Genomic DNA, 14,315 nt, shown 5'->3' on the forward strand with positions numbered 1-14,315 from the left:
CAGCTCCCTTGAGGACTGCTGATGATCAAGAGCAAGACAGGGCTCCACCAGGACAGCAGCAGAAGTTGGTTGCCAGGCCTCCTTCAGTCGGGTCTCCGGTCCCTTCACAGGTCTCACAGCTGGACAGGAGTCTTGGCTCCTTCAGGTTACTCCAGGATCTCTGAGGAATGAGTGCAGGGGTCCTCTTCTTATCCTAAAAGCCTGACAAGAGCCGAAACTCCCACTAGCCAATAGCAGGACTAGCCACACATACACACCCCAGAAGTGGTCCAATCAAGACCACTGGCGGAAACACTCATGCATAACATTCAGATACACTGAAACAAGTTTGTGGATTGGGACAGGACAGGACAGTCACAGTCCACATCAAGCCAGCAAACACACATAGCCCTCCAGTAGCTCGTCAAAAGCTTTCCCGGGCACTGGAAGTCCATATCAGGATTTTCCTGGCCTCGCATGCCAGGAAGAAGGCTACAGAACAAGATGGCCAAAGGACAAGCGAAAAACCATGTGGCACGGCCATGTTTGGACACTAGCCACAGTTAGTAGCTAAACGCAGTAAAGGCGGTAAGGCTAAAACGAAAAGCACCAAAAAATGGTAAAACGTCACTACTGCCACCAGCTTGTCCACTTAGCACACCTAGAGTAACCAGAAAACCCTTTCAGTGTTAGTCTAGGGCAAAACAAAATGTGTACCCCATTGTACTGCATTGTAAGATGCATTGTACAATGATAAAAGTTACCACAAGTGATAACAAGTTACTAAAAGTAGTAACAAAGTAACAATGTTTCCCAGCACTGATAAGCCTGAATGACATGTCAGTTTCCCCATAACAGAGGAGAAAAAACTGTGTAGTGAAGCTTAAAGCTTCACTGCACTGTAAAAGTACAGGTCAGGATAAAAATGTAAAAGCAAAATGTTTCGGGGGGTCCATTAAAATGGAAGAAAAGGTGCAGTAAAGAGAAATCTTTCCTTTCAGAAACTTCTTCATTAAGCAAGAAATGGCACATCATACCAACAACTGCTTCTTACCAATCCTTCAATCTATTGGTTTCTGAGCCTTATCAGACATTGCCTTTCAGAGTGAAATCAGATCACACGTATTGAAAGGGGATTTACATTTGTGCAGAAACTGGGTTTTAACATCATCCACCAGGAAATTATTACAATAGACAGTTCCCTTTCGTCACTGGAAAATGCATATGTCAGTACGAGTAGCCAGACTGTTACATGCCCTGAAGGACACACTTGATAGATTTTGTGCAGCGGTTGATATGTAAATCAAATGTATAAGTAAGCCAGTGATGGTGAGAATATATATGAGGGGATGAGATGTGGAATATCACTAGGATAGCTGGTTAGCAGAAACTTGCCTTGTGATACTCTCAAATCCTGACTGTTCACGGGGAGCACAATGAGATTAGCGCTTCCATTAGGGACATTGATTGGATGTTTATAATATATTTGCAGGCACTTTATTGAAACCAGGTCACCTAATTTTGTGCGGAAATACTAGCATATATGGCTGATAAACTCCCCCTCCTCCCCCAAGTCAATAGACCAAGACGACAGAAGGGATATAAACACAGACTAATGTGCAGGAAATTACAAAGGCCATCGTGAAACTTCCACAGCGAAAGGCACAATGCTCTGATGGTCTTGCATTGAATTTGATCAGGAATGTAGACTTCTTCTGGTCCCCAGTGCCTGAGCTGTGGTAACAGGATATGGAATCTGTTTGCCTTGCTGCTTTCAAACTATCCCAGTATATGGAGATTAGTTTCTCCCAGTGGCCCCTGTCTCTTATAAATATGGATGTGATAATCCTTTTGGAAAGGATCATACCCTGTCTTGCGGCTCGATCTGGCAGGATTTTCTCCCGAACAGGACTTCAGACCTAAATATGTGCAGAGTTGTATTTCGTCTTGTCTCAAGTTAACCCTTTGTTGCAAGTTGCTGCAACAGTACTAGGCAATGAAAAAGCCTTTGATTAAGGTCTCTTGGGGCTTGTTGTTCTTAGCCATGGAAAAGGTGGGATTTGGTAGGCACATGCAAATGTCTAAATATTCTATGCAGAGGTGAGTGGTTGGTTACGTACTTATTGCTTCACATCTGAGGGCTTCGGATTAGGACTGGGTACCAGGGAGGGTTGCCCACTGTTGTCCATTATTTTTGCAGTGGCCATGAAGCACCTTGGTGTATTGGTTTGAGAGACCCTATCACAGAGGACTCGACCTAGGTAGTGGGTGGGCGATCGTATAACTTTATGGCAACAATTTACTGCTGTACCTTGGAAATCTGGTGGCTATTTACCAATCACTCCCAGTGTGAGTGGAATTTGGTTATTTCTCTTACCTTAGGGCAATTTCACCCCACTCACTAAGAGCATGAAACACGTTGGGTCATTGTGGGATATTTGGGTGCACAGGGGGAAATTATGGATTTTGGGATTGTGTATTGGAAAGGGTGCAGAAGGAGACTGACAAACAGGGGGCATGGTGATTGTTATAGACCTCTATTAGTCAAGAGAATAAAGAGAAAAACGGACTTTCCCTATCTCTAAGAGGGGTTTCCCTGCCCCAATTAAAACACTTAGGGTTCTGTCAGAATGGCTGTGTAAATTAATAGTCCACCATCCTGTGTCAGAAACTCTACTTCTGCCCCTTACACTTAAAACTAAACTAAAGTTAAAGTAGACCTTCTTGGTCCAGAAGAATGGCTCTCTTCTTCTGGACTGGGGATGCAAGTGCACTTCCAGATGTTGGCTTCTCCTTAGGGGAATGGCTCTCTTCCCCAGGTCAAAATTGTCCTTTAACTCAAAAAACAAAGGTCCAACACTTTTCTTGGGCAGATACACTGCTTATCTTTTAACACTTTGTATCAGAAAGTCTCTTCAGCTTTGGTTACCAGGAGAATGACTACCTTCTCCTGGTATCTTGGCTTTACCATTTAATAAAACCAGGGGGGCTGACTCCCTTTCAATGGTATCTTTTCACTATGTCGCATAGTTAACACCACCAGGAGGACTGGCTCCCTTCCTGTGGCTTCTCTTGCGCTTTGGTTTCACAGTTCAACACTTTCAGTCTTTTCTTTTTTTTCTCCCAGACCGAGGCTTCCCGGTCTCCAGAATGGGGCATACTTGGTTCACTCTCCTGCCATGAGGAAGATGGGTTTGTACTCCTCTTTTCCTGTGGCTGCGGGCCCAGACCTGTATTACTCCACTGCTTTAATTTGGCAGACCAGCTTCACTTTCCAGCCAGGTACTGCCATGAAGAAGATGACTTGTAGGGATCGTCTTTTGTGGGTACAGTCCCAGACCAGAGTTTCTCTACTGCTATGATTGGGCAGAACTGGTTCACTCTCCTGCCAGGTACTGCCACGAAGATCACTCATAGGGATCTTTGTTGAATTCAGGGTCCGGCCATAAATTACTCTGACACTCCAGTGAACTGTTAACTTATTTACTTAAGTTCAGGTACATCAAATACAGTTCTCAGAGTCAGGTAAGTAAAAGGGGACATAGGACACCCACCGGCATCCTCTCTCAGGGCTTACATCCTTGCAACTAACAAACCTGGAACTCACTCATAGATGAACATTCTAAGCTCTGCATTCCATCTCAAGATACTAGTCACTTGCACCAGATGCATGCAAAGTTAATCACAACACATCTTTCCCCTATAGGGACAACAACAAGAACAGTAAAGTATCGGTGGCAAAATCAATATTTCATCAAAAGTTTTGTCCAGTAAAGTCCCACCTGAAAAACAAAAGATTATTCAAAGCATTTCATATACAACCACAACCAACTCCAAAAAGTTTAGACCCTGTCACCACTTCAAAATCTATTAACATTAACATCAATGTCCATCTGTGGATTAAAATTAAAAGTCCACCTGTGGAGAGAACATATTAATCTGCTTACATAGAACAGCTAATGATGAACACTGTTATCAACTTAATAACTGTAATGAAGATATAATCAACACTCAAAACCTTAATATCTTATCTCACTCACACATCACCGCACACATGTCTACCAACATATGCCAAAACAATGGCACCAAATCCTAGGAACAACATTTCCCTTGTAAACTGTTATCTCAACACCTTTGGCACCACACCCTAGGAACCACCCGTTCCCTTACAAACTGTGCCCACACTGTTCATGCAACATCTAAACACTATAACGTTGACCTTATACCTGAGTCAACAACCACACCATTCCCTACACACATACCATATAGGACAACTGAGCATTGAACATGGTAACCAAGTAAAAGAAATGCCCCATCAATGTCCAAAATTAAACCTGCAGGGCTCATACTGATAATGTGTCTGTGGGAAAATGTATGGTTAAAGAACCAGTTCCCAAAAACACTTGCTTTGACACTCATCCAAACATCACACGTGTGTCAAAGCAAAAACTATACAGTGCGCACCAACTTTTAAGCCTTAAATCCACATGTTGAAAGAATTTTTTTTTTTAAACATTCTTGTTAGACATTCTATATCCTTAACACTATAGTAGTTTTCACTACTCATTCACTTCACTAAAGTGCCTTATCCACAGAGGCCTGACATTCAGCCATGGTAAGCTGTGTAGCAGTTCAGTGCACATTAAAACTAAATGCAGGATTGCTTTCTAACATAGTTTGCAAAAATCTATTAACATCAAAAGTCCATCCATGCATAAAAATGTCAAAAGTCCTCCTATAGAGAGAAACATGTTAAACTACATAACTCAATTAAAGAGAGAGACATGTACCTACAACATCACTCTAATAAACCAATATATATCAGCTCTAGTATCTCAACTCTAATCAACTGATATGTCACTCCTAAAATTCAATCAACTCACTCCCTTCACCCAAAATGCACTCAAACTAAATCTCTTTCACCACAGCACCCACATACAGGATCCCCATCCATCCTGTCCATAAGTGCCGTCCTTACCAATAGCGCACCAGTCACTTTGCAAAAACATTGCTACCATAAATAAGTATAAACTCAACATTGCCCAAAATAAAACATCTTTACAACTCATCATTGTGCTTGCGGCGCTCGCTGTGCTACTCCTCCTACCAGCGCCGAGCATGCACAAGTACCTTTGGGACCACAGCCCCACTTTTCTTCATTGGTCAATTGACTGTTGCTTTCCACTCACTCGTCTTCATAATCTGCCCAAAAACCCACTAGGGGCACCCCTAATAACCTTGGCACTTTCCTTATCCTGCCGCCTGCGGCCCAAAAGTCCTCCAAACAACTGTGTAAACAAAATGTCACACTGATCCTTCCAACGCCAGGCACATATAATACAGGAAGGAACACATAACTCATTTCAGACGTTTCGTCTGAACGTTGCGGGGTCCTTTACTTTAGTCATTCCTCCTCCCACGTTCCATGAAAACGAACGCTCACTGTAGTGACGTCTACACTACAGCAGAGAAATCGCCAGCACCTCTGCATTCTCTCCTACGTCACCATTGCATAGAGAGTAACGGAGGAACACAGAGCTCCCATCCCCATCAAACTTCATAACTGAGTCAGGCCTCCCGCTGCAGCACTCATGCCGAACTCAAGGACTCCACTCAAGCCAACCGCAGTAACCTTCGGTTCCAGTCAAAGGTAAGCGCTGACATCGCATAACTTTGTCAGTGATCTCAGCTGCCTTCACTATGACCAATAGCTTGTAGCCTTGGCGCAACAGATGTTTGCACAGTCCATGGGCCCCAGGCCCCTCCTAGATCCATTAACAACTTCCAGCTCTTCTGAATGTTTGTACAGTCTCAATTCTCTTAAATGCTTTATGAGAGACTGCCACCTTGAACTTCACCATGCCAATGAATGAATGAACCTTGCTGCTCCAATGAACTTCACAGCTCCTTCTAATAACCATAAGTCTCACAGAGCCCACTGCACTTTACAGCAGACGTTGTACCTTTCAACACTAGAACTTCTTGTCCCCACTGCCCTTTGCAGCACACCCTTGTCACTGAAGTGCTTCTTCACTCCCTATGCAGTGCCTCTTCACTGCCCCGTGCAGCACTTCACTGCCCTCGCAGCGCCTCACCTCTTCACTGCACCATGCAGCACTTCACAGCCTCTGCAGCGACCACTCACTGCCTCTTGCAGCGCCTCTTGACTGCCTCTTGCAGCACCTCTTGACTGCCTCTTGCTGGGCATCACTGCCCTCGCAGCACCTTTACATAGGGGCTAACTTGCCACTACTAAAGCACCTCTTCACTTCAGCAAAACGACCAAAGCTCCTATTCACATCTGCAGCGCCTCTTAACATTTGCAGCACCTCACTGTGCGATACAGCGCCTTGCTGTCTCTGCAGCACCTCTTAACTGCCTCTTGCAGCGTCTCACTTCCTCTGCAGCGACTCTTAACTGCATCTTGCAGTGCCTCACTGCCCTTGCAGAACCTCTTCACTGCCTCACGCAGCACCTCTTCACTGCCTCACGCAGCACCTCTTCACTGCCTCACGCAGCACCTCTTCACTGCCTAACGCAGCACCTCACTGCCCCTGCAGCGCGTCTTCACTGCCTGTTGCAGCACCTCACTGCCCTTGCAGCACTTCTTCATGCAGCGCCTCACTGCCTCTGTAGCATCTCACTGCCCATAGCAGCGCTTCACTGTCTCTGCAGCGCCTCTTCACTGCCTGTTGCAGCGCCTAACTGCCCTCGCAGCACCTCTTCATGCAGCGCCTCACTGCCTCTGCAACATCTCATTGCCCATTGTAGCGCCTCACTGCCCTGGCAGCACCTCTTCATGCAGCACCTCACTGCCTCTGCAACATCTCATTGCCTATTGTAGCACCTCACTGCCCTGGCAGAACCTCTCCACTGCCTCATGCAGCACCTTTACATCCATAGCTGCTCTGTTATTCCAGTGGCTTCGTAGCGCCTCTGTCTGGGCCTTAATTGCCCTCACTGCACTTGCAGTGCCTCACAGCCATCCAGCGCTCTTACCTGAGAGAGGATCACTTCTCAGAGGGGAAGGGGGTTGGTGGGTGTCTCCCTTTGGTGCTGTCCCCCCAGCACAGCCAGATTCATCCTCGTCGCCAGTGTGGAATTCAGGGTCCGGCCATAAATTACTCTGACACTCCAGTGAACTGTTAACTTATTTACTTAAGTTCAGGTACATCAAATACAGTTCTTAGAGTCATGTAAGTAAAAGGGGACATAGGACACCCACCGGCATCCTCTCTCAGGGCTTACATCCTTGCAACTAACAAACATGGAACTCACTCATAGATAAACATTCTAAGCCCTGCATTCCATCTCAAGATTCTAGTCACTTGCACCAGATGAATGCAAAGTTAATCACAACAATCTTCTTTTGTGGGTGCTTGTCCCAGACCCAACTTTTTGGCTTTCTGTTTTAAGAGTTCTCAATGTTTTTTTTCGCCTCCAAGGGCTTCCTCCTCATCTCTGCTCTGTGGGTTCAGAGTCTCCCACGACTCTGCTGTGCCCCCACCAACCATCCCGGCAGCCCCTGTACCCTTACAGTCTCTGCCGGTGTGCTCAGTTCGGTCTCTGGCTCTTCTGCTTTCTGTTTCGGGTTTCTCGTGGCTTCTCCCATTCTTCGTTGTGCTGCAGCGTCTCTGCAGCATTTGGTTCCTCCCAGAATGCACGTCTTCACTTGACTGCAAGTTCCCACTGCGTTGCAGGCCTGGACCTCTGCTTCTCCCTCTTTCCGGTTGGTCTGTCCATGTCGGACCGGTGAGGTATACTTTTTCCTGCCCGTTAACCTCTTGGTCGGGTGCCTCTTCTATTCTGCACGCCAGACAATTCCTGCGCTCACAGTTCCTCCAGGGAGAGCTTGACAACATGGCAAGACCTTCTTCATTTTATCGAAAGCGGACATGGAAGACTAGACTGTTCATTCAAGTTCTCACTATTACCCTCCGTTGTCCCGCACCTCCTCCTCATCCCAGTATTTGTTAAGTAGGTCTCCCTACGGTAGTCCCTGCTCTTCCTTGTCTCAGTAGTTACGTTTTCAGACTTAGACATACATGGAAGTACGGGCTATTGAGTTGCGTTTTATGGGTTAGGAAGGTGTGTAGGGTATGGGTGGAGGGTTGGCATACCGCGTTCTCCCGAGATGTTCTCCCTGGTCCCCAGAGGGGAAGTCTCTCCCCATGAGATCCTCCCGCTGAATACCACGCTCAGGACCTTCGGGTAGAGACCTGAACTCCCTTGCCTCATGGGAAGGCACTCCCCACCGCAGGGAGAAGAGATGACATCTTGAGATCTGTCACAGTATGTAGGAATGCTAAGAATCTACCTGCAGTGAGTGGTTCAGGAAGTGTAGCTCTCTAAGGCAGAGATGTTCTGCCCGCTGTGTTGTTGTATGGCAGGGTAGAAAATGTTGCGATGTCAGTGGTCCCAAAGCTGTTATACAATTTCCAAAGCATACCTCTGTTCCAGACTGAATCTTTTTTTTACATAACTTTGATCAGTCTTAATAAAACTAGCCTGGGGAGCTAAGTGTGCGTTCACAACAACCTATGAAAAACAGTATAGATAAAACATGTATTAGGGAAAAATATTATGAACGATGGAATAACGGTGATGCACTTTGTGAAATGTACCAACTCGAGCAGCATATGCAATGATTTTACAATATGTTAAATTGCGAATGTTAAACATCATGCCTTGCACAATGCCAAGTAAAATGCAGATGCGACGGGGGCAGAACTTTTTGTAGTTGAAAACATTTTTTTAAAAGGTAAGGCATGTCTTTGCAAATAAATCCTACATCATTAACACATATACTGTTATACACTGACTGATGTAGAGTATGATCGAGTATGTTTTACTTTCACTAAGGTGTAGAAAGTGATTTGGTAAAGCAAACATTTAAGTTTTAAACACTAAACAAATAACGAGTCACATATGCCGTTAATAGCGAAAACGTGACTGTGTTGATATGCATTGCAGGCGAAAGTATTACCATGGCGACATATGATTGCGTAAATGTGTTGCGACTATGTTGTGATTTGGTGGCCCTAGGAGTCAGAAGGTGGGTGGGGGGACGAGGGGGTAGAGGGGTCCGGTATGATCCGGTTTGGGCCGCCAGAGCATTCCAACTTAACTCGCTCATGTCTGACTTCACGCAAACAAGGGTGGGTCGCCGTGATAACTGTGCCAACATGTAAGTGATGCTCATTAGAAAACACATTTAAAATTCATCACTGTGAGGTGCAGAGTTCGGGAGTACTGATGATTAATTTAGAAAAAGTGCGTTGAGTGACCATTCCTCTGGGCAGCCATCTTGGGCTTGTCCAGGCATTGTTGTGATCATAGATGTCTCTAGCGTTTGCGCATCCTCACTCCAGTGGTTTATAACCATGCTAAATGAACCATAGACATCTTCTCCCATACAAAGTGTGTTCAATTACAAGCGTTCTACATCCCTGACCTCAAGCTGTGACTTGCACTTCTGTATTCTGAACAGGACATATCTTTCATATGAGATGAGTGCTTCCTTTTGGAATGCTCCATAACCATGGGCGCTTCTACTTCTTTTCGTTTTTCCTAGTGCTGGGAGCCAGTGGGCTCTGTGCAGAGACTCAATAGCCGACAGCTGCAGACCCTGTACACAGACCAGGAAACGGCATGACCCAGAAAATAGACTGTATTTGGTTGTATGTTATTTGCTCGCATGGATTTCACCGAATCCCATTTCACCATTTTTGTGTTGACTGCATTTTACTGCAAAAAAATGCGGGGGGGGGGGAGACCCATCCCACACGGTACACCCCATTTCGGCGCGACCACTTCGGCGCGACCAGTCCGGTGCAGGAATGTTTTGGCGTGAGCATCTTTCGGCGCGGATACGAACGAGATTTTCAAAACCATTCTAAGCTCATATTTGCATTTTGTTTAAAAAGCCTTTAGGATGCCATTTTTCAATCTGTATTCTTTTACCATGTCATGCTGAATACGCTGAACTCATGTTTTAGTGTGTTCACTGTCTTTTGGTATACCATTTAAAATGCAAAGTTATTAGATGCCGAGTGATGCCTGTGTGTAGCGCCTACATGTTCAAAGTATAAATGCAGGATGTCGAGTGGGTGCAAGTCCGTTCACATGGAGTGTACCCACTGCAGAGGCACTACAATAGGATTGAGTTTGTTCCTCTAACGCCCCATTTCTGCGCTGCAGGTTGGGCGCAGGACGATTACACTGGCACTGGTTCAGTAAGAAATTGCGCCAAACTGGCTCCTGCGGCGAACCGGCCGTGCCCCATGTCTACTTTTTTTTTGCGGTAAAATGCGGTACAAAAACGGCAGTGAAACGGGATTCGGTGCAACTGGCCCGCAAAATGGGCATTTCTGTGCATTTATCTTACAGTCAAAGGACCAGAGCAGAGAACGTGTTGAAATAATAGTCTGCATAGGGCTGGAAGATGGGAGACCATGGGGCCACATTGGGTGGGGCTGGCAGAGCAGGCTGAATGGAGCAGGCAACCACAGGCCCCTGGGCACAGGCTGCATAGAGCAGGGTGCATGGAGCAGTAACCACAGGCCCCTGGGCACAGGCTGCATAGAGCAGGCTGTATGGCGCAGGCAACCACAGACCCCTGGGCACAGGCTGCATAGAGCAGGCTGCATGGAGCAGGCAACCACAGACCCCTGGGCACAGGCTGCATGGAGCAGGCAACCGCAGGCCCCTGGGCACAGGCTGCATAGAGCAGGGTTCATGGAGCAGGCAACCCCAGACCCCTGGGCACAGGCTGCATGGAGCAGGCAACCACAGGCCCCTGGGCACAGGCTGCATAAAGCAGGCTGCATAGAGCAGGCAACCACAGGCCCCTGGGCACAGGCTGCATAGAGCAGGCAACCACAGACCCCTGGGCACAGGCTGCATGGAGCAGGTAACCACAGGCCCCTGGGCGCAGGCTGCATAAAGCAGGCTGCATGGAGCAGGCAACCACAGACCCCTGGGCACAGGCTGCATGGAGCAGGCAACCACAGGCCCCTGGGCACAGGCTGCATAGTACAGGGTTCATGGATCAGGCAACCAAAGGCCCCTGGGCACAGGCTGCATAGAGCAGGCAGATGACTCTGGGGGAACAGGCTGCATGGAGCAGGCAACCACAGGACCCTGGGCACAGGCTGCATAGAGCAGACTGCATGAAGCAGGCAAGCGCAACCCCTGGGCACAGGTTGCATAGAGCAGGCTGCATGGAGCAGGCAACCACAGGCCCCTGGGCACAGGCTGCATAGAGCAGGCAGATGACTCTGGGGGAACAGCCTGTATAGTGCAGTTGGGCACAGGCTGCGTATAGCAGGTAGTCACGACACACTCCGCGTTGACTGCAATGAGCAGGGAACTGAACACAGATTCCAGAAGGCAGACGATCGCAAGAACCTAGACCCAGGAACAATAGGACCCTGACAGTGGTAGGCAGCAGATCCACCAGTACCGGTTTCTAGCATCTGGCCCTGGACTTTATTTCTCTAATGTATTTTGCTGTTGGTTTTAGCCCTGTAATTCACATGAAATGACTATCTTTTTGCTTCTCAGGAAAGCCCTTTGGCAAAGATCCTCTGCCGGCAGCTGGAGGAGGTGTTCCAGAAGAATAAGATGATAGCAGTGTTCCAAAACTGTGCCATCGGTTCCGATGAGATGCTGAGATTCAGGCACCGGCTTCTTAAACACAACATCCACATAAAGTTCTTCCCAAACGAGGTATATGCGCCCGCCCGCGGCTTGCTGTGCAACATCGAGAAACCACAAAATCAAAGACTGCAGTCACTGGTAGTTAAAGATAATATTACTTGGTATAAGGAACCAGAAGTGGCTAGGGCCTAAACATGTAAGACACAGATAGCAAGCACACACATATTCAGGCATGCATGATGAAAATAGAGGCGTCGCTGGCCAATACACTGGTATAAGAGGTTCGGCAAATGCAACGTGTTCTTTGGGTAGTTGCAGAGCTGGCCAGAAAGCCTCCATCTAGAGGGGTCTGGAGACAGGAATTGCATAGCCTCTTTCAGCTGAGACCACAGAAGGGAAGCAAAGTGCGCTTGGGCGTTTGGGCTAGGTGCTCTTGCAACTGGGTGCAGTGTGATGATTGATGTCCCCATGAGATCCAATAACCTACATCTAGACCTGTGGGTAGGGAGGGCAAGGGAAGGGGATTAGGTTACTTTATGGGATATCTGTTTCTACTTTCGGTTTGGGAGTGATGTGTTATGTGTAAACTGATGAAGTGTTTAAAAAGAGTATGCAGTCGTTCCAGGGAACATTGAACCTTACATTATTGCTGGCTTCACAGACACATCAATCTTGAGGCCATGCATGTGGGCACAGTAATTAGTAATGTAAAGGTTTGTCGATTTGTTTGAAATCATTGGGAGTTCCGTTTATACTGTCTGCAGTACACAGTTACTGAAAAGGTTGGCGGTATGTAAATGTTTAATGGTTATGAAAATATAACAATAGTGTTGAAGATAGCGGATATGATAGGTTATTTATAACGTGCTTAATACTCAGAGGTTCCTAAGCACAGACCCGTGGATCGAACCTGTGTTGCTCCCCCGAGGCGAGCACGCTGCCCCTGAGCTATCCTCCCGAGACTAGATGAGATGGGGTGTATAGACGCCGTGAAATAAGTGTAGACGTGCTTAATTTTGCCTCTGCTGTATTTGCGGGACCACGCTTTATCCTCAGCCATTCCTCCCCCAGAGTGCGATTTGTGTCTGTAGTGCCTTGACTGTCCGGATGTATTTGGTACTGAAACCACATTATTGGGGTTCTACTGATGTATGGATGAATCCAGTTAATTCAGGCGTCCTAGGGGACATATTGTGACCCTTCTTTAGAACCCTTGGTGATCTGCGGCCAGCTATGCCCGCCCTGCATTTGTAGTGCTTCCTGGAGGTAGATTTTGGGGGACAATTCTGCAGAGCCCCTTCTTGTGTCCCAGATTGTCATTTTCTATCATTATCGGTATATGCTTTGCAGCCTTTACAATCTAAGCAAAAGTTGGGACAGTGTGGTGAGTTTAATGAACTCCCCATCCTGTCATGTGGGGGAAGCGAGCCACGAGGTACTGGGCTAGTCTGGCCGCTACCCAATGTGCCTCCTAGAGGGTGGATGAGGAGGGATCGGCCGACTCGCTGGAATGCCTGCATCCTACATGAAGGTGTAGAAGCGGTCACAGAGCTCACCATTGTCCATTTTACCGCACAGCAGACAGTAGAGACTGCTTAACTCTACTGGAACTAAATCCAAGGTGACGCCACATGCCACTGGTGCCTTTTAATCCTTACAGCCACTCCGTAACCATTATAGAGACCATCTAGTAATTATCCAATACCAGACCTTGACTAATAATGACATAACATGGCGTTGGCCATGCGTTCTACGGGCTGGACAGGGTGATAACGGCCCAGGGCCCAAGTCAAAGACTCGAGGGAAGCAAGGTCATTTAACGATGGGCCTGGGTTGTTAACACCCTTTCCAGCCCTTGGAACAGATTATTGCTATTAGCACCCTAATGCTTTCAGACCATTTAAAATTGTGTGGTGCCTTTTAAGGTCGCTTTCAGACCATTCTAAAATTGTGTTGTGCCTTAAGGTCGCTTTCAGACCATCTAAAATTGTGTTGTGCCTTAAGGTCGCTCTCAGACCATTCTAAAATTGTGTTGTGCCTTAAGATTGCTGTCAGACATTTAAAATTGTGTTGTGCCTTAAGGTCGCTTTCAGACCATCTAAAATTGTGTTGTGCCATAAGGTCGCTCTCAGACCATTTAAAATTGTGTGGTGCCTTTAAGGCCGCTTTCAGACCATTCTAAAATTGTGCTGTGCCTTAAGGTCGCTTTCACGCACTCCTGCCACTAACTAGCATGCCTCCCCTGCTTAGTAACTACCTTGCCAGCCCCCTATTCTTCTTAATTACCATTATACTATCCAACATGCCACCTCAACTCCCTACTACCATGTACACGACCTCACCTAATTTCAATTCCTCAATCAATTTACTGCCAACAACAACTGAGGCTCATCTAGCAATTATGATCAGCCTCCCGTGCCCCACTGTAGTCAGGAACACAAAACTCAGAGCTAGACTAGCCAAAATTTACGAGCCACTCGCCCGCTCAATGCCTACTAATAAAAGATCCAAATCCACTCTCACTGGCCTTGACAACTACAGACCCAAAATATCTCTGAGCTATCCCACTAAAGACCCTACTACTCCCATCATCCAGAAAAACACTAAACCCCCTCAGAAACTGTCGGCCTCTACTGCACCTCTAATGAGCCCCCAAATCAAGGGAGCTTTAATTA

General features: G+C 46.9%; 1 protein-coding gene across 2 annotated transcripts in view; it reads left to right on the plus strand.

Annotated features, from left to right (window-relative positions):
- The window catches only part of MRPL10 (mitochondrial ribosomal protein L10), an 83,526-nt gene that overhangs the window by 63,723 nt on the left and 5,488 nt on the right, over positions 1–14,315 (plus strand). For both annotated transcript variants that reach the window (XM_069634652.1, XM_069634653.1), the window contains one exon: positions 11,545–11,709. In XM_069634652.1, coding sequence (XP_069490753.1) covers positions 11,545–11,709 — 165 coding nt within the window. The remainder of the gene's footprint in view (positions 1–11,544; positions 11,710–14,315) is intronic.

Source organism: Ambystoma mexicanum, chromosome 13, assembly GCF_040938575.1.
Source record: "Ambystoma mexicanum isolate Mex_15411 chromosome 13, UKY_AmexF1_1, whole genome shotgun sequence".
Taxonomy (NCBI): Eukaryota; Metazoa; Chordata; class Amphibia; order Caudata; family Ambystomatidae; genus Ambystoma; species Ambystoma mexicanum.